This window comes from Vulpes vulpes, chromosome 10 (genome assembly GCF_048418805.1).
Source record: "Vulpes vulpes isolate BD-2025 chromosome 10, VulVul3, whole genome shotgun sequence".
Classification (NCBI taxonomy): Eukaryota; Metazoa; Chordata; class Mammalia; order Carnivora; family Canidae; genus Vulpes; species Vulpes vulpes.
The window spans coordinates 21,354,668-21,374,157 of record NC_132789.1 but is presented as its reverse complement, the minus strand read 5'-3'; the positions used below and the strand labels follow the sequence as shown (position 1 = coordinate 21,374,157).

Below are 19,490 nucleotides of genomic sequence, written 5' to 3'. Positions count from 1 at the left end.
GTCCTGAGGGGCTCAGACCACAGGTCTCTGAGAACAGAGAGACCCGAGTTCCATTTCCACCTCTGCCAGTTACCCTCAGTCTGTTCTTAGGATCACTTCACAGCTTCAGGTCCCTCACCTGTACATGGGGTCAGTACTACGTACCTCGCAGGATCATAGTGAGGATTAAATCAGATAAGGCACATGCAGCCCTTGGCAACTATTATTGACATCATCACTATTATTAATTAAACTTAGGACTGCCATGTGCGGTTGGGTGGGTTGCACAACGCACAAAAGTACATAGCAAGGGGGTACAGAGGAGCTGAAATCCATGCAGAGATCTTTTCACTAAGTTATGTACTAGGGGGTCTGTGCTTGGAGGAAGGGGCATCTTTAAAAATTTATCAATTTTGTAATTTGGACATGCAGCAAATCTGACCCAAAGGATAGTGAGCCCTGGAAAGGGTTCTAATGCTAAAATTGGTGTGTAAATTTGTGACATACTGTAAACCGGGCCCTTGGCCTTTTCATCTGAGGGGGTGGAGGTCCCTGAGGTGCCCTGCGAGAAGGGCAATGGGGCCACTCACCTCTGCACAAGGGCTCTGTGTCATTCCAGTACGGGTCCCGCACATTGATGCACTCGATAATGGCCGGACCCTGCTCCAGAGAGTGGCCGGGATCACAGGTAAACTCCACTATGGTTCCGATGTTATAGGTTGGGTCGGATGTGGTGAAATTCCCATTCTGAATGTAGGGCTCGTAACAGTGGCCTTTCTCAAAGGCTAGGGTGGGGATACAAAAGAGGGACAGCAGCTCAGATGAGGCAGGGGCTCCTGACAGTCCTCGATGTCAGAGGATGGGTCCCCTCTTGCTATTTAGGGAAGCCCCAAGGAAAATGGGCCCCAGACCCCAGGTTCCAATTCCAGCTGACATGCTGAGGGTGCTTGGACCATTTACATCGCTTTTTGGGAACTCATTATTTTTGTCTCGAGAATGGGAATACAAACCTCTGCCCTCCCAACCCTGCAGAGTCTGCCTTTGGAAGTCAAAGGGTCAGTCTGGTCTCTGGATCTCCCTCACCCTTAGCAGGTCAAATTTCTAGCCCCCAGGACCCAGCTCAGCTCCCTCATGCTTTCTCTGTGCCCACACCATCACCCAGGATGGGGGAGGCCCCCGGGGATCCTCACCCTCGAACCGGATGTTGAAGGCTGAGGCTGCCCGCGCCTGGTCGGAAGTGAACTCAATGCGGATGCTGTTGCCCTCGCTCAGCAGACCCTCAAAGGGGACGCTCTCGGTTTGGAGGGAGTCATAGAGAAGAGCAGACTTATTGATCAGGCCACTGTAGACCATCATCCTGGCGGGTAGGGGTGGGGGGAAGGATAGGAGGATCACTGACACACAGCAACAGCAGGAGGCGTGTGCCATGAACACCACCTCTGGAGCCTAACTCCCAGATGCAGATCCCGTTTGCCCGTGACTTGCCCAGACAAGCCTTATGCAACTTGTTTCCTTTTCTTGTAGAATGCTTGTCCTAGACTCACGGATGGGTTCTGAAGTCGTAGAAAAAATGATGTGTGTGATGTAATGAACCGGACTAATTAATGGATACTAATTATTATTAGTAACTGGGAAGACGAGATTAACGGGCTGAAAGAGTAGTAGTCAGACAACCTGAGTCCCAACTCTGTAACCTTCTGAGCTGTGTGACTTTGGGCAAGGACACTTCACACCACTGTGCCTCTGTTTCTTCATCTATAAAAAGGATGAAATTATACCCACCTACATCAGAGTGTGGGAACTAGATAGAGGCCATGTGCATAACATGCCTAGGACGGAGAAGGTATACGAGTCAAATTTATTAAGCATTTGGCCCCTAACAGGCTCTGTCTTTCAGTCTGATATCTTAAGAGCACAGTGTGTGGAGTCAGGAGTCCTGATTTTCTCTTCCCAATTCTCTTCCCAAGTCTCAGCACACCTTGGGCCTCAGTTTCTACAGCTATGAAAGGAGGGATCATCACGTCTCTTCTACCTATCTTACAGGTGGGTTTTGAGAATACGACAGGATCAGGTGCCCTGAAAAATAAAATGTGCTACACAAAATGTTGGTATTCATTTTCATTGTTATTAAAACCATTTGATACCTGACTCCTTGCTAGTCTTGGTATTTTTAAAGAAATTACGCAAAAACGGGGAAAGAAGCGGTATACAGATTAGATACATTTCTTTTATGGAGTCATAAACAGGCATTTTTAATCCTCTGAAGTTTTTTTTAATTTTTTTAAAATTTTTTTTTTACTGTGACTCATAAAAAGGGTTTATCTTATGCTGCCCAGATGAATTTCTAATATTACCAAAATATATAAATGTTGAAGCCATGGTTTGTTCATTTTTCCATGTGTCCACTGTGGCTAGGATGAGGACAGGGCTGGCTTCCCACACAAAGTCTCTGAGAATCAGTTAGCTCAACCAGCTCAAAGTGTGGCAGGCAGTGCTGGGGAGTTAGTGTGTCCAGGAGCATCCCATCCAATGATAGATGGGTGGTGGTGGTGGATAAGTACCCCAGATCCTGCCCCCTCCAAAAGGACCGCTCTGAGTCATACTCAATACAGTTTCCCAGAGGCCTCCGGTGGACAGAACCCCAGCTGCTCCCCACAGTCACCTGCTCACTAACGCACACCGTGGTGACTCCTTTCCCTTTCCAACCCAATGTCCCATGCCTCTACCTGTGCTTCCTAGGATTTGCTCCCAAATGAGTGACTTTCCCTAACATCCTTGTCCCCATGTCTGTTTTTAAGAGAATACACCCTAAGGCAGCAGGTCTAGTTTTCTAGAACATTCGAGAATATTCTAGTATAAAGCCATAGAATATGAAAACTTTAAGGGATTCTATGTGTGTTACTTAGAGTCTACAGACATGCTCTTGCTTAGGTATTGCCTTGCAACATCTCCCTAGTTCCTTCATGGGTACAAGTCTAGTGTTTCCACTTCAATTTCCTATTGAGCAGGAAATCAAGTCTTGCTACTTCTCTCTGGCTCTCCATGGAGCTTAGTACATGACTGGGCACAGAGCAGGTGCTCAGCAAATACTCCCTCCTTGTTAACTGCAAAAAGGGGCATGCAGGAGAAACAATGAGGTGGTGCAACACGGGGATCTGGATTCCCCTATCCTACCGTGTGACCTGGGGTGAGTCCCTTTCCCTCTCTATGTCTGAGTTTCCTTACCTGTAAAAGGAGGAGATTGGAGCTGATGGTGTCTAATACCTTGCCAACTTCCTCAGCCCTTCCTTTCTTGACCTCAATGAGCCATTTCCAGACTCCAGATCCCCAGCCACACACTCTGGGAAGGAAGGAGGCTGCTGGGGTAAGTCCTCGGGGGCTTACCTGTCCTTGTCATGCAGTGACAGCCTCTCAAAATGTAGGTGCAGCTTCTGGCTCTCCGGAGCTTCGATTGTCCACACACAGAACTGGCTCCCATTGGCGTTTCCTGGGTAACTTGGGGAGAGGACCCGGCCGATGGTGGCGTTGTGCACAGCCCCTCCACAAGGGGCTGGGGGTGGAAATGGGGGGGTGATCATGAGAGGAGACACAGAGAAAGAGATTCCCACCCCAACCCCTTGGTTGAGGGGCAACAGGATGGGAAGAGGGAGACATGATAAAGGCCTCTTGTCTTGGACGAGGTTCATTCTATTTTATCGGAAACCTCATTCCCTGGCTGGAACCACCCACCCTGTGTGTTCCATGATAGAGAACAACCATGATTTAAGGATTCTTTCATCGTGCTGGCTGTGCCCTGATTCTTCACTATAAGATGGTAATCAAGGACATAAATAGTCCTCAAAAGTAGAAATACACTTTCAGTATTTAGTAAGCACTAAAAATGCAGACTCACTAATAATAAATGAAAAGCAAATCTAGATTGTATTCTATTTTCATCCACCTGACCAGTCAAGGCAAAAAGCAGCCATAACTTGCCGATGGGGAAGGTGGTGGGAAATGGGTGCTCTCAGTCATAACTGGTTAGAATGCAAATTGCTATGACCTTTCAGGAGAGCAATTTGGAGAAATATCTAGAAAATATGTTCCTAAACTCTGACCTAGTCATTAAAGTTCTGGGAATTTACACTCAAAAGAAGATTTGGAGATTTTCACCAAGATTTATGAATGAGGGTGTTCACCACGGACGTGCTTCTAAGAGCAAAAAAAAGAGAAGCAACATGTTTGTCCACTCACAGCTGTTCGTGAAATAAATGCACTTCATTCATCTGCTATTAAAAATCACGTTCTTGAAGATTACTTGCGACTATAGAAAAGTGCTCCCTATATTTTAAGTGGGGAAAATAAACCAAGTCACAAAATGGTCCTGCCATACCTATTTCAATGAGTTATTTGCAAAAAATCTATTGAGACCATAAATATAAAAGTGATTTGCTTCTATCTTTACACTTTTGAATTTCTTGAAAAAAATTTTTTTACCAGAGCATTTATTACTTCTATCATAAAAATCTAATAAAGAGATATTAAAAAAATGATTTGTGAACTGAAGGGAGATAGACAAATGTGAGGAATTATTTTTAGGAGATACTTGGATCTCATTAAATGTTTGTTGAATGACTACATTACTAATAAAAACTTGCTAGGGGTGAAAAAGATAGCTAGCTCTCTGCTGTGCTCCGGATTCTGCTGATTTACAGCAAAGACATTGCCAAGAAGCCCCCTCCCCATCCTCCAACACCCATACTTCTTTCAGAACCATGAGCAGAGGTGTGTGTGTGTGTGTGTGTGTGTGTGTCTGTGTGTCTGTGTGCCTGTCTGTCTCTATCTCTCTCCTGACCCCCTTCTTGTCCTAAAGAGGAGGTTTAAATCCGCCCGTACCACTCACCGGCTACTGATCTAGAACAAGTCACAGAAACTCTGTGAACCTCGAGTTCGCTATAAAAGGGTGGTAATGATTCCATGCAGCTTATAGGGCTGTGGTGAGAAATCAATGAAATGACACATATAGGGAACTTGGCACCCTCCTTGGCACAGTACAAGTGCTCAAAACATAGCCAGCATTGTTGTCCTATGGCTCCGGAGCTGAGGAGATCGAGGACACCGTCCCTGGTGGGGGGCACTGGCCACCTGTCCTCTCCAAGCTGCTGCTCATCTGCTGCCTCTCTGCTCCCCTTCCTCGCCTTATTAAGCCAAGTGATGGCTCTGTTTGGCTTCAATTTGCCAGCCGTGGCTCCCCATCCATCTTTCTTAGCACAAATTGAGGCTTAATTCCTCTCTGATTTCACACATAGATAAAAATTAACGCGAAAGAGGCACAGAGACCAACTGCCCTATGGTTTGGATTTTTCCCTTTTGTTAAAAGCAAAGAAGAAAAATTCTGAAGGGCCTTAGGGGAACAATACTGCAACAATCAAATCTCAGAATGTGTCATCAGGCCTCATTTGCTTTTGGATTCCATTGACTGAATGCCTGGAGGAAGGAATAATTTATTATTATTCCCAGTATTCTCCTTGTATGTGGCTTGTGCCCTGGCACATAGTAGGTGCTCAGTTATTACAAGCACTCTATGCTGTCCTGACCACCATCAGAACTTCTGAGAATCTAATAGGGTTTTGCTCTCTTGATAGCCAAGGATGGTTAAGGTTATGCCTAGCAGTACAGGGACCGTGTGGTATAACCTAGAGCTTCTCAATCTATAACATGTACATAAATCACACAGGGGCATATTAAAATGTAGATTCTGATTCACTTGGTCATGTAGGGGGCCCAGGATTATGCATCTGTAATAATCTCACTGGTCTGTAGACCATGCTTTGAGAAAAACGGCTCAGGAGAGAAGAGCTCTGGACTTGTTTCAATTTGTTTGGTGACTTTGGGCAAGTGGCTTCAACTCGATAAGCCTTTGTTTCCTTATCTGTAAAATGGAGGTAATGGTTCTCATCAAGTAGGATTGCTGTGAAGGGGTCCCCGGGTGGCTCTGCGGAGTGTCTGCCTTTGGCTCAGATTGTGATCCCAGAATCCTGGGATCGAGTCCCGCATTGAGGTCCCTGCATGGAACCTGCTTCTCCCTCTGCTTGTGTCTCTGCCCCTGTCTCTGTGTCTCTCATGAATAAATAAGTAAAAAAAAAAAAAAAAAAAAAAAAAAAAAAAAAGGATTGCTGTGAACACCTATGGCAGCCCTGGCAGTGTCTCAGTATTTGTTAACTGGGTTCAAAATGTGGCAGCAGGCTCACCAAAAGCACAGAAGAGTGTGAAGCACTCTTCACAAAAAAGAAAAATCGATAAATTACACTTTGTCAAAATGAAAAGCTTTTCTGCATTGGAGGACATTATCAAGAAGTAAAGAAACATGGGTTGCCTGGGTGGCTCAGTTGGTTGAGTGCTCGACTCTTGGTTTTGGGTTTAGGTCATGATCTCAGGGTCCTGGGATGGAGCCCTGAGTCAGGTTCTGTGCTCACTGTGGAGCCTGCTTGAGACATTCTCTCCCTTTGCCTCTCCCCCTGCTCATGCACATGCGTGGTCTCTCTCTAAAATAAATTAATTATTAAAAAAAATTAAGTGTAAAAACAACCCACTGATTGGGGTAAGATAGTTGCAAATAATATCTCTGATAAGGATCTAATATCCAGAATATACAAAGAACTCTTACAAGTCAACAATAAAAAGACAAATAACAAATTAAAGAAAAAAAAGCAGGCAAAGCACTGGAATAGATGCTTCTCTTAGAAGATCTACAAATGGCCAAGAAGCACAGGAAAGCTGCTCAGCGCCATTAGCCATCAGGGAAATGCAAATCAAAACCACAATGAGAACAAGAAAGCGTCACACCCACCACCACGGCTAGAATCATAAAAAGAAAATGTGTAAAATAATAAGTGCTGGTGAGGATGTGGAGAAATTGGAACTGTCCTACATGGCACGTAGGAAAGCCAAATGGTGCAGCCTCTAGGGAAAACAGTTTGACGGGTCCTTAAAAAGCTAAACAGAGAATTACCCTATGACCCAGTGATTCCACTCCTGAGTATGGACCCAGGAGAAATGAAAACATACGTCCCCACAAAAACTGGTACAAAAGTGTTCACAGCAGCATTATTCTTAATTGCCAAAAAGGGGGAAAAACTCTAGAATCCACCAATGAATAAATGGATAAAATGGGAGCACAGCTGCACAATGGCATATTGCTCAGCCATAAAAAGGAACAAAATACTGACCCAATGCTATGACATGAATGAATTTTGGATACACATAATCCTGAGTGAAAGAAGCCAGTTACAAAAGGCCATGTATCGTTTGATCCCATTTACATGAAATGTCCAGAATAGGCAAATCTGTCTATACAGGAAGCATGTTGGTGGCTGCCAAGGGTTGTGGGGGAAGGGAAAATGGGGAGTGAGTGCAAGTGGGTGCAAGGTTTCCTTCTGGGGGTGATGAAGATGTTCTGAAACTACAGAGTGGTGATGGTTGCATGACACTGCAGATGTGCTAAATGTCACTAATGTTAATTTTAGGTTATGTGTATTTTTTCACAGATTAAAGATTTCAATGATAGTTGTCATCCGTCTTGGGGGCGATCTTCTCCCTTGGGCTGAGCGCCTATCCTTAAGGTCAGTCTAATGGCCTGGGGTTGGTCTCTCGCCTCTGAGTGGACTATCCGTGTCTGATCCGGCGAGGTTGGAGTGTACCTGAACAGATGGGCTCCTGGCTGCTCCAGTGGGGCTTGGAGGCATTAATGCAAGTCAGCGTCTTGGCACCCTGGAGCTCATAACCCAGGTGGCAGTGGAAGTGGGCCACCCCACCCGAATGCAGGTCCATCACTGTGACATCCCCATAGTCAGGCCGGCGGGGAAAATTGCAGCTCAGCATGAAGGCTGGAAGAAACGTAAAGGCGGACAGTCATCCCTCAGGAGCGGGGAGAGGAAGAACGTGACCCACATCCCGGGAGCCAATTTGTGCTGAGGAGAAAAGATGAGGTCCCTGGGGACTCCAGAGTGCTGGAGGTGGTATTTTTGTGACTCTCATTGATCATAAGATGCTGAGACTGTCAGATTGGCACTTTTTCTGGGCTCCAAGGTCCCCATCCTGCCTAAGCAGAGACCACAGGTTTGGGGTGAAAAAAACGAGTTCCCCACACCTCATGTGAGCCTCTCTCCATGTGGACACAGAATGGCCTTCTCCTTGGGCACAGGAGGGGCAGGATGACCCAGGTAGATTTAATCCTACCAGTTCAAACATCTCCAGTTTGTTAAAAATGCACACTCTTGGACTGGAGCTAGGACAAGCAGCTCTTCAGGAAATGCCAAAGGATAGGACGACTTGAAAATAATGTCCTGGTGCATACAGGCTTGGCCTTTGGAGGAGACCAATGTGGGTTTATGTTCTTCCTCTATCACTTCGAAACTATGTGAGCTCGAGAAAGGGACACAGTGCCCTGAACTTGGCTCTCCTCATCTTTCCAGTGGAGTCGACAATTGTCTCTACCTCACCGATGGCAGTAAGGATTAAATAGGAAATGCCAAGGAAGAGCCTCCTTAGCCCAATGTCTAGTTGGGAGCGGTAGAATGCTCTAGGTGGCCATGCTGAGCTCCTCAATTTTCCCAAGAAGATGGGAAATCCATACTAGCTGGACCTTTGGACTGCGTGGTCTGACCACTCCCACTGCATAAGGTATCAGTAATCCCAGAATGCACTGGGAGGATTACATCCAACCCAAGGGCCCGACAAGCTGTTTTTTTAACCCCCATTCTGTAAGGGACAAAGACAGTAGCGAGTGGTCTTGGTATTGGAAGGTGGTAATGAAACAGGTCCTCTCAGACACTCATCCGCCTGTTTCAGAGACATCCAAGGGGGAAAGTTACAAGTGAACTGGTTTTCCAGATGTTCGGCCAGTTGGATGCCAACATGCATGGTGCCAAATATCCAGATGTGTGAGGGTGGACTCCACTTCCTATGCAGATATCTGGCAGGTGCACAGGGGGTGCTCCTGGCTCAGGGAAGTAAGCTGAGGTCCTGGGAAGGACTAGGGAGGTGGGGAGGTTGGATGCGAGGGGGAGAGAGAGAAAGCCAGCCAGAAGGAAGGGAGTAGGGAGGGAGGGAAAGAAGAGAGGGAAAAGAAGAAGTCAAAGAGGCAAGAAAAGAGGGAGGGACAGAGAAGGAGGAGGAAGGAAGTGAGAGCAAAGAGCAAGAAAGCAAGACAGGAGTCTCAGACAAAAAGGAGAGCAAGAAACATTGCAGAAGAAATGGGAGAGAGCAGGACCCCTGGGTGGGGGGCTGAGGCTCTTTACCAGAAGTCCATGGACTCCCCCGGAATTCATTTATGGAATTCAGGAGCCATGGACCCGAATGGGAAAACGTGGCTTGCTGGTTTCCATTTACCTTTAACGGAACTGTGCTATTTCCTTCAATCACGTATGTAGGCAACAGAACGTGACATCGTCACCAAGAGGAATCACAGATATTTTCATATCAAAGTAGATATCTTGACATATTTCTTATGTTCTTCAGTACTTTGAAATTACAGCAATTATCAGAACTGCCGGGGGGGGGGAGATTATTATTTAATGCACTAATAAAAGGAGCACAGAGGTTATGATATCACAGATTAAAACGATATTTTGACAACTGTAATTCAATCTGCCTGGTTTCCTTTTTAATTGTCTAGGTTTTGTTTTGTGCTTTTAAACACATTATTCTGAGAAGGGATCCAGAGGTTTTACCAAACTGTCGGAGGGCTCCCTGACACAAAGTTTGAGAATGCTTGGCTCCAGGGGGAAACTGAGGCAGACAGCTTATTAGACCTCATTAGCCTTGGTGCGAGCTTACCCTGGTAGTGCAGCTGGAAGGTCCCGAGGGCGTCGTCCTGGAAGGTCCGGAAGTAGACAGAGATGGTGTTGGTGGGACTTCGGATAACCTGTCCCTCTACTAGGAGAGTCTGGTTGGCCAGAACAGTCAGGGTGGGACCATCCACCCCGCGGATGGAGAGCAGCTCGCCGTCAGACAGGTTCACGCTCTTCACCTGGGGATGGGGTGGGGGGGCGGGGGGAGACAGAGAGAAACTCTGAGTTGTGTTTGAGACCGGGCCCTTCCAGGCCGTGGGGCTCCCAGGGCAGCACCCCTAGCGGACCCCGGTACTGCCAGCACAGCAGCCCTCAGCCAGCCCCTGGTCAAGGGGACAGATGGGCTCCCTTGGAAACCTCTGCAGCCCTGGAAACATCTAGGCTCCTCTCATCTCCCCAAAGGCTGAGGGACCAGAGCGAACCCAAGCTGCAAGACAGACGTAGGTACTGCAAGAATCTGTAAGTGTCCATGGAGGAGTCCTGTGAGAGAGCCTCCTGCACCCTGGCAGCTGAGGTACACTCTCCTAGAGATGGGGGAGGGGAGGAAGGGCTTGATCAGCTTGTGCCTGAGGCCCAAACTCCAAGAGGACAGAACGAGGCATCCCACCAGAATGTAAGCTCCACGAAGGTAGGCATTTTTCCTCCATTCGTCCTGTGTCCCCAGTGCCCAGAATAGTGTTTGGCACATAGCAGGTGCTCAATACATATTTATGTAGGTTGAAATCATTCTTCCTCTTTCTGTAAGAACTGGCAAGGAGGAGTGGGGGGCTCATTTCCAGGGCATTCTCAGGGCCACTCTCATGCTATAAAACAGTAGCTCTAATTGCAGAACTTCCACAAGGAACTGTGTACTTGATTTTCCAAGCCCATTTTCTAGGTTTGGAGGAGAAAGAGGGGGAACACTTTAGTTGTGCATAAAGATATGCAAATGGAATAGGGCTGAGTGGGGCCCTTTGTCAGTTCCCAGTGGCCCGTTTGGGTTTTCATGCCTCTTCCAGTGGCCTCACCCATGAGCACTTCCTCTTTGGGATCATATACTCTTTGATGAACTCCTACTCATTCACCAAAGCCCCACAGAAATTGCCCTTCTCCATGAGACCTCCCCTGACTACCAAGGAGCTTGCCCATCTCTCCAATGTGATGCTACAACATCCCCTATAAACACCCACTAGAGACCTTTTCACATGGCATCCTAATGTCTTCCAAGTGTGTCTGTCTCAATCATAAGGGGAGGTACTGCATCAGTTTGCACACCGCCGTGTCCCCCAGCGTAAACAGCCGTGACTGGTACCAGCAGGTGCTCAGTGAAGGAGTTCCATGCCCGGCAAAGAGCTTCATATGGTGTTAGACACAGGGTGGAAGGAAACGGTGCAGCGAGTGCTGGCTTCCGATGAACTACAACTTTCCTCCAGTTTATTTTCATTCCACGAACACTAACGAAATACCTACTATGTGCCCCACACTGTGCTGAGCTCTGGGGGCTGCAAAGACTACAGGTTCTGCTGCCAAGGGGCTTACCTTTTATCGGAAAAAACTTTCCTAAAGTTCTGGTTAGGTCACAACCAACCCAGCTCAAAAACTTTTGATGGCTCTTTATTGTCCATTAGAAAAAGGTGCATATCCAGACCTCTAACCTTGGCCTGGAAGGACCTGCCACCACGTGGTGCCACCTTTCTTTTCCAACTATCCTCCCCCACCTCTCATGGGGGGCAGTAAACTGGACTGCTCCCCACTCCCAGGCACCCACCCTCCTTGTTCTATTTTTAAAAAAATGGTGGGGGAGGGGGAGTCAGTTGAGGAAGGAACTAGGTTGAGGGTAATTGGTAACATAACTGAGCTAGGCTCTGGCTGACTGTTCTCTGTCATATTTATACCACCCTGAAAATGTGTAAAGTCGTAACATTATCATCTCTATTTTACTGATGGGGAGACCGAGGCTCAGAGAGGTAAAATCCTTTGTGCAGAGGCACACGGGTTTCACTGGTAGAGCTGGGACTTAAACCCAGATGTCTGAGCTCTATGCCACTCTGTTTTTCCATTCATAGTTTACAGACAAAAGTCTATGAATCATATGAGCTGGTGGGGCTTGCGTGCATGTGTGTGTGCGTGTGTGTACGTGCGGGTGTGTGTGTTTGTGGTGTGTGCGGTGCTCAGTATAAGAGGGCTTTCCTTCTGAGTATAATGCCCCACGCTTTATTAGCAGATCCTCTTCTTCCATGTACGCCAAGCTATTTCAGCTGTGCCCTGAGTTGGGAACTCCTATGCATTCAACAAAGCCCAGCTCCAGTTGCCCTGCTTAGGTCAAAGAAGGGACCAATTTGGTAAGGACGATAGCAGTAAGCCTGGGTCAGACAACCCTTCAGAGACTTCCTGCTGGAAGAAGCAGGCACTGTAGAGTACCCTTCTGCAGTTACCTGGAGCTCCACACCGTAGCCAGTGTAGACCGTCACGTTGTACGTACACTCCAGGAAGCTGTTGAGGGGCAGTGGTGGGTAGTCGCTGGAGTCGATGTACCCTTCGGGATCGGAGAAGCTCACGCTGCAGGGAGCTGGAGAGACCGCTTTAATTAGGACACAGAGGACGGCTCCGATGTCATGTCTCAGATGGGCTGCGGGGTGGCACCGGGCCCCTGGGACCCCTGTGTTCTCATGTCCCCGGCCCTCCCATTGCTGGTAACAATGGTTTTTCAGTTCCAGAACCAACCTAATAGTCAAAACTGCAATAGCTGACCCAGAGTGATTACTTACTGCATACCGCTAGGCACCATTCTAACCCGTGCATGGAGCCGACCCCCATCATCCTTGGGGTGCCGGACATTTCATCCCCATTTTATTTATTTTTTATTTTTATTTTTTTAAAGATTTTATTTAGTTATTCATAGAGACACAGAGAGAGGGAGGCAGAGATACAGGCAGAGGGAGAAGCAGGCTCCATGCAGGGAGCCCGACGTGGGACTTGATCCCTGGTCTCCAGGATCACACCCTGAGCTGCAGGCGGCGCTAAACTGCTGCACCACCAGGGCTGCCCTCATCCCCATTTTAGAGGTACATAAACCAAAACTCGGAGGGAGCCAGTGTCTGGGCGAAGCTCATACAGAGGGAGCAGGATTCAAACCCAGAGCTTACACTTTTTAGAGAGAGGCCACAATGCTTTGGTCCAGAATCCACCTATGATCAACAGTTGGTGTCTGTCTTCTCTGAAGACAGGAAAGAAGACAGGATTAAGACTAGAACACAGAAGTGCATTTTATCAAGTCTGAAGAAGTCCATGTAATGGTCAAAGTAAAAGCACTTTGAGGAGTGCCTGCTGGCGCCGTGGTTGGACGTCAGACTCTTGGTTTTGGTTTGGGGGTGGTGGTCTGGGGTCTTAAGATCAGCCCAGCCACAGGCTGCTCAGTGGGGAGTCTGCTTGACATTCTCTCTCCCCAGACGTCTGGGTGGCTCAGTGGTTGAGCGTCTGTCTTCGGCTCAGGTCATGATCCCGGGGTCCTGGGATCAAGTCCTGCCTCGGGCTCCCCATGGGGAGCCTGCTTCTCCCTCTGCCTATGTCTCTGTCTCTCTCTGTTTCTCTCATGAATAAATAAATAAAATCTTAAAAAAAAAAAAGATTTTCACTCTCCCATTCCCTCTGCCCCTCCTCACATGTGTGCACTCTCTCTTTCTCTCTCTCGAAAAATAAATAAATCTTTAAAAACAGCACTTTGAAAAGGTTAGGGCCTTCGGGCAGGTTAAAGGATTCTATTCCAAGCTGAAAATGGTTTGAATCTCACTCGTTAGCTGTACGGCCTTGGGCAAATTGCTTGATTTCTCTGAGTCTCAGTTGTCTCATCTTTAAAATGGGGATATTAATTCCGAGCCACAGATCAAGCTCACAGTCAGTGCTTAATAGGTGGTAAGTGATGGTAGGGCCTGGACCTGCCTGGCCCCCCTCCTGCCATGCCCTGTACATAACGGGTGCCCCATGGTTGCAGCAGGAGGATTGGAGGGTCTGGGGGCTGCATACCTGGGGCCTGCTCAGTCGTGATGACTGTGGTGGTGATGATGGTGGATGTCGTGGTCTCCTGGCTCTCCTCTGAGGCCGAGCCGGTCAGTTCGTTCTCGCCTTTGTCCATCAAGGTCATAGGACTGGCATCCTCGGGGGAAGCATCAGGGGCATCATCAGGCGTGGCAGGCTCCCCGGGGTCCGGTCTCTGAGGGAGCGTGTGGGCCACATAGGGCTGCGAGGTGAAGGGGGAGATCTGCAGGGGCGCGGGCGTTGTGGGGACTGCACCTGCCTTCCGGTCCAGCCAGAGGGGCTCCTCGGAGGCGGCGGGCTCGGGGTCCCCTGGTGGGCGAGGCTTCTCCGTGGCAGAGGAGAGGAGCCCCAGGCCCGAGGACGCAGGCAGGGACGCCGCCCTCTGGATGGCTGCCGTGGCCGTGGCTTTGGGCCGCAGCTGTTTCCTGGCCGAGTTCACCTGCTTGAGTGAGGGCAGCTTCTTCCCGGATGGGAGGGCACGCTTGGTGGTGGCCTCCTCGGGCAGCAGTGTGGACAGGGCAGCCGAGGGGGCTGCCCCTTCCAGCCTTGGCTCTCGAAGATCTTCCCCCGACTGTGCCGGATTCGGAGGGGCCATGGTCACTCTCTCTTCCAGGGTCTCTTTGCTCAGACTGCTGCTCCCCAGCGCTCCTGAGGGCAGAAGGGAAGCACCCGAAGGGCCAGCATCTCCTTCCCGGGGCACATCTGGGGAAGAGGGAAAAAGACACCTGTTAGCTTGGGGCCAGGGGTTAGGTCCTCCACTTCCTGACTCAGGGGCCTAAGAAGGCACCCAAAGCTTGCCAAGAGATCAGGACAGATATGGGGGCTGCCTTCTTCTCCCTCTCCTGACGGTCTCTCCCTCTGCTTCTCTCTCTCCTGCTCCCTTCCTGTCTTCCTTTTGCTGACCATGGAGCCTCATGGTTGATCCTGCCAAGGCCCCAGCTAAGCATTACGGTCACAGAAATCAAGTCCACAAGAGTCTCGAGTGCCAGTTGTATATGTACCGGAAGGCATAATAGGAAAGGAGAAATAATCATATTTAGTGCATTAGATGCTTAGAAAGAGAGAAGCTTTGCATGCTAACAGGGCAGAGACAATAGGCCTCTAACCCAGTCTGTGTGGCAGGACCACCATGCACAGTTGGGCAGGCTGTTCATTGCACAAGCATGTCCCACAAACGCTGGGGGGGGGGGGGTTGTAACAAGCCCACACTCTTTTCTCCAAGCTGTGTGCCCTGGCTCAGGGCTTTATTGTCCTAGGGTTGGGACAGGGGGCACTTTTTTTTTTTTTTTACTAAATAATTAAAAATTGACCTTGTGGGTGACACAGAAAGATTTGAAGATTCAGAATCATGAGACAGGTTCAGGGCAGAGGGATTCAGGAGGAGCATGGAGGCCAGGCTGAGGGGAGCACAAAGGAGGAATACGAGGGGGAGCAGGTGGAGGGTGATTAGAGAGAAAGCTGGTGCGGTAGAGAGGTCGCAGGGCCAAGCCTTGGTGGGCACTGTATACCCTGTTAGCTGTGATTTATTTTTGTCTTGAATGTAAACCCACCTAGTAATTTTATTTCATTATTAATTTTTAAGATTCTATTTATTTATTCATGAGAGACACACAGAGAGAGGCAGAGACACAGGCGGAGGGAGAAGCAGGCTCCTTGCAGGGAGCCCTATGTGGGACTTTATCCCAGGACCCCGGGATCATGACCTGAGCCGAAGGCAGATGCTCAACCACTGAGCCACCCAGGCGCCCCTCACCTCGTAATTTTAAACAAGGGCTGGCCCCAGCAGCTGTTTGGCAGACTCATGTCTGAAATCAATTGCATTCACTTGACTTCTGTCAATTGCAAGCTGGCAAGTGGCTATGACCTCCTCGAGCCTCAGTTTCCCCAACTGTCAAATGGGGCTATGGCTCCTCATTGTGCAGGATCGTCATTGCTCAGGAGGCTGACGTGTGTAAAGCATGCCTGCAGACGGGTACCTCTGGGTGCCTCACATACGGTGAGCGCCCAGCACATGCCAGCTGCTGTCTCTGTCTTTGTGGCTGTCATTGCATTCGCACCCTTCAGTGGGAAGCCGGAGCGGTCCGAGCATCCCCGATGATGATCTCCAGATAGAGAGGAATTACATCCCAGGATAGAAGCCCTGGGACTGATAGCTGTCCTTGTCGATTTTCTGCAGACAGACACTCACTCAGCCACAGTCTCCGGGCTCTTCAGTCCTGTCATTTAAATTTATTTCCGCCGCCGTTGGAAAGGCTCATTTACTTTCACGGAGTCGGCGGCAGTGGCTTAATCTATATAGACTGCAACAGTTTGCAACTGGCATCGACAAATGTTCCTGTTGTGTCACATTGATTACCAGCCAGCGTGCGTTCCAGGCTCGGGGTTGTGCCAGGGCAGGAAGGGGCCTGGGGAGGACGGGGCATGTGTACACGACCCGAAGGCAGATCAAGGTCATTCAGGGGCCAAGCAGGTTTCCTAGCCCAAGGTGGGAAGCATCAAGTCTTCAGAGTTAGACTCGGATTCGAATCCTGCCTTCGACATTCTCCAGCTACATGAGCCTGGGCAAATCCATTGAGCCTCTTCCGTGTAACAGAGGTACCCCGTCGACCTCATAGGATCAGATCAGACGTGGGTCTGCTTGATAGCTGTGCTTTTTGTCTTCACTGTCGCTTTTATTAAATGATTGATGCCGACCATCTCTGTAGACTGTGCAGTGCGAAAAAAGTGAAGGAGCAGAAAGAGAAGGGGGTGAGGGATCAGGACACCTGGCTCCCAACGCCTGCGGTGGTTCGATGTGCAGAGCTTGGATCATCAGGGGTTGGGGGACCCAGATGGTGCTCCTGTCTTGGCCGCTACCCCCTACCATAACTGTGTGGGTTTCATCTTCTCTCCATCTTCTCTGTCGGTGTCAAATGGGCAGCCACACTGGGTCACACTAGTCAGGTCTTGCAGCTCAGACTCTTGGTCTGCGGAGTGATCAGGTAATTGGCAATTATTCTTCGAGCCTTTTGTTAATCTGGCTAGAGAGGGCAGAGTAAGTGCTTCGATCCTGACACTGGCTTGGGAGTTTTGTTGGGTCCCCTGGCTATATTAGTTTCTGCCAGTTCTTTAGCAAAAATGTCCCCTTGATCACGAGTGAGGGAGGTAAGGGAGGAGGAGTGAGGACAAATGGCAGAAAGCACGTCAGTGTGCCTCTGGCCATAATAATAATAGCAGTATTTATGACATTTCATTTGGGATTGCTTTGTTGAGTGCTGCATATATACTGGGCATGTGTTAAATGCTTTTTACCCACGACCTCATTTTATTTTTTTCTCGGCTTTTTAAGGGAAAAATTATTCTTATTTTACAGATGAGCAAAGTGAGGCTATGGGATGCTAAGTTAACCTTCCAAGGTCACACAGCAGAGCTGGGTTTCCAACCTCGGTTTTCCTGATGCCAAAGACCATGCTAGCAGCCCTGTTAAGACTCGTGGGGGTATTGTTATCACTGAGCCTCTCCTCCTCAGCTTGAAGCAGTGTCCTCCTCCAAAGACTACCCTTCAACCCTCAGTTTTTTGCTTCCCTGCTGGGTGGGCTATTGTGTTCTTCAAATTCACCCACACGATGCTCTTCACCCCTCCATGAGTTCCTTGTTAAAATATGCATTTATAAGTCTCCCCTGCCAGACCCAAGACATCTGGATCTCCAGGGGTGGAGCTTGAAGGTGGAGCCAAAAAGCCCCTCTGGTGACTCTTATCCTCACAGTTATCAGAAAAGCTCAGTCTGGGGGCACCTAGGTGGCTCAGTGGTTGAGCATCTGCCTTCGGCTTGGGTCATGATTCCTGGGTCCCGGGATCGAGTCCTGCATCAGGCTCCTCACAGGGAGCCTGCTTCTCCCTCTACCTGTGTCTCTGCCTCTCTCTCTACATCTCTCATGAATAAATAAATAAAATTTAAAAAAAGAAAAAAAAAGCTCGGTCTGGAACCTGTGACCTCGCCTGTGCCTGACTTTCTACACCTTCCTTGTTAGTTTTGCCTTCAAAGTGTTATAAGTTGGAGGCAGCAGGACCCCAGGTGTAGGTTCGGGCCACAGGTGATGACTCTTTCCAAGGCCTGTGATCTCCTCTGGCCACCCCAGCACATCTAGGTCCAAACAAGCCCACGGGAGAAGGAGGGAATGAAAGAGAAAGGAGTCCATAATCAGCTTCCTCCCACAGACTCTGCCCTCAGCTCTGGGGTCCCCACAGTAAAACTGATGCTAACCATGGCAGCAATTAGGCCTTTTAGGAAGTAAATCTGGCTGGGCTGAGTCAGCTCCTTCTCACCGAAAACCTAACTGCTAAGGGGATTTGGTATCCACCAGGTAAATTTTTCTCCCCGCCCCAAGGCGGCCTCCTCCTCCGGGCTCCCACGGTGGGATCTGGATGGTTGGCTCCAAACTCAAGGCCATGTTCAACACAGATGAGTGTCCGGCTGTGGTCTGCAATGTACGCAGACTGAAGGTCTCCTTCTCAGGCAGGATGTTGCAGGGGAGCGGAACGCAAAACCAGGTCCAGCGGGAACTAGTTAAAGTTGGATCCCGGGGCCTTCGAGATCCACAGACTTACTCACTCTCTCCAACAGGCTGGTGTTTCCCGGGGCCCCAATGACCACTAGATTAAACTAACTGTTCTTTCTCAGAGCGCTTACAAATTTCACTCATCCCAGTCACATCTGGCTGATTCTTCCTCTATCGTGTGCATTCAATGTCCCACTCCAGTGCTGCCCTTCAATTAATGGGCGACGGCTTTGGGCGCCGACTTTCTCTGTTGGTTGATACTCAGGATGAGAGAGTCAACTCTCTAGGGTACGGTCCCTGAACTCTAGGAAAACAGACACACCTGATAACCGAATACGGATATTGAACAGAAGCGACAGGGCTTTCAGCAAAAACAGAAGAGGCTGACCTCCCCATCTCCAGATGGAGTGAAGCACACTGAAGACCCCTGAGCATTTGTTCTGCCATCAAAGAAGAGGAGGGAGGGACGCCTGGTGGCTCAGTGGTTGAGTGTCTGCCTTTGGCTCAGGTCATGATCCCAGGATCCTGGGATCGAGTCCCACATCCATCTCCCTGCAGGAAGCCTGCTTCTCCCTTTGCCTGTGTCTCTGCTTCTCTTTCTGTGTATCTCATGAATAAATAAATAAGATCTTAAGAAAAAAAAGATAGGGAGGGAGCACCTCTCTCTTTCTCCCTCTCTAACTTTGATGAGAGAGACGGCAAGATTAGAATGAGAAGCATCCCCATTAAAGTCAAAAATGCACAATGCGCTCTGGAGCTGAGGGTTTGTGTCGCAGATGCCCGGCAGCAGCAGAGTGGCGACAGCCTCTCACGGCGCGGCGCTCACACAGAGTGACGGGGCGGGAAGCGCAGGAAACCACAGCTGGGGAATGCGTCTGCTATAATGTGCAGTGAAAAGAGCAAGATGTAAAATTCTATGGTGTGTATGAAAACGACTGTCACAACCAACTAAAACAAATTGTAAGGCAGAGCTGGGTTTTTTGTTTGTTTGTTTGGTTTTATTTTAAACTATACCAGACTTCACTTTTTTTTTTAAATTTTTAAATTAAATTAAAAAAATTTTAAGTATAACTGACATACATTCTTCTCTTTGTTTTAGGTGTATCACATCTTTTTTTTTGTATCACA

General features: G+C 48.7%; 1 protein-coding gene across 9 annotated transcripts in view; it reads right to left on the bottom strand.

The window, feature by feature from the left end:
* The window catches only part of SEZ6L (seizure related 6 homolog like), a 186,714-nt gene that overhangs the window by 57,600 nt on the left and 109,624 nt on the right, over positions 1–19,490 (bottom strand). For all 9 annotated transcript variants that reach the window (XM_072723098.1, XM_072723099.1, XM_072723100.1 and 6 more), the window contains exons 2-8: positions 13,812–14,525; positions 12,224–12,357; positions 9,796–9,988; positions 7,659–7,844; positions 3,364–3,529; positions 1,170–1,336; positions 570–764 (exon numbers count right to left, since the gene is read on the bottom strand). In XM_072723098.1, coding sequence (XP_072579199.1) covers positions 570–764; positions 1,170–1,336; positions 3,364–3,529; positions 7,659–7,844; positions 9,796–9,988; positions 12,224–12,357; positions 13,812–14,525 — 1,755 coding nt within the window. The remainder of the gene's footprint in view (positions 1–569; positions 765–1,169; positions 1,337–3,363; positions 3,530–7,658; positions 7,845–9,795; positions 9,989–12,223; positions 12,358–13,811; positions 14,526–19,490) is intronic.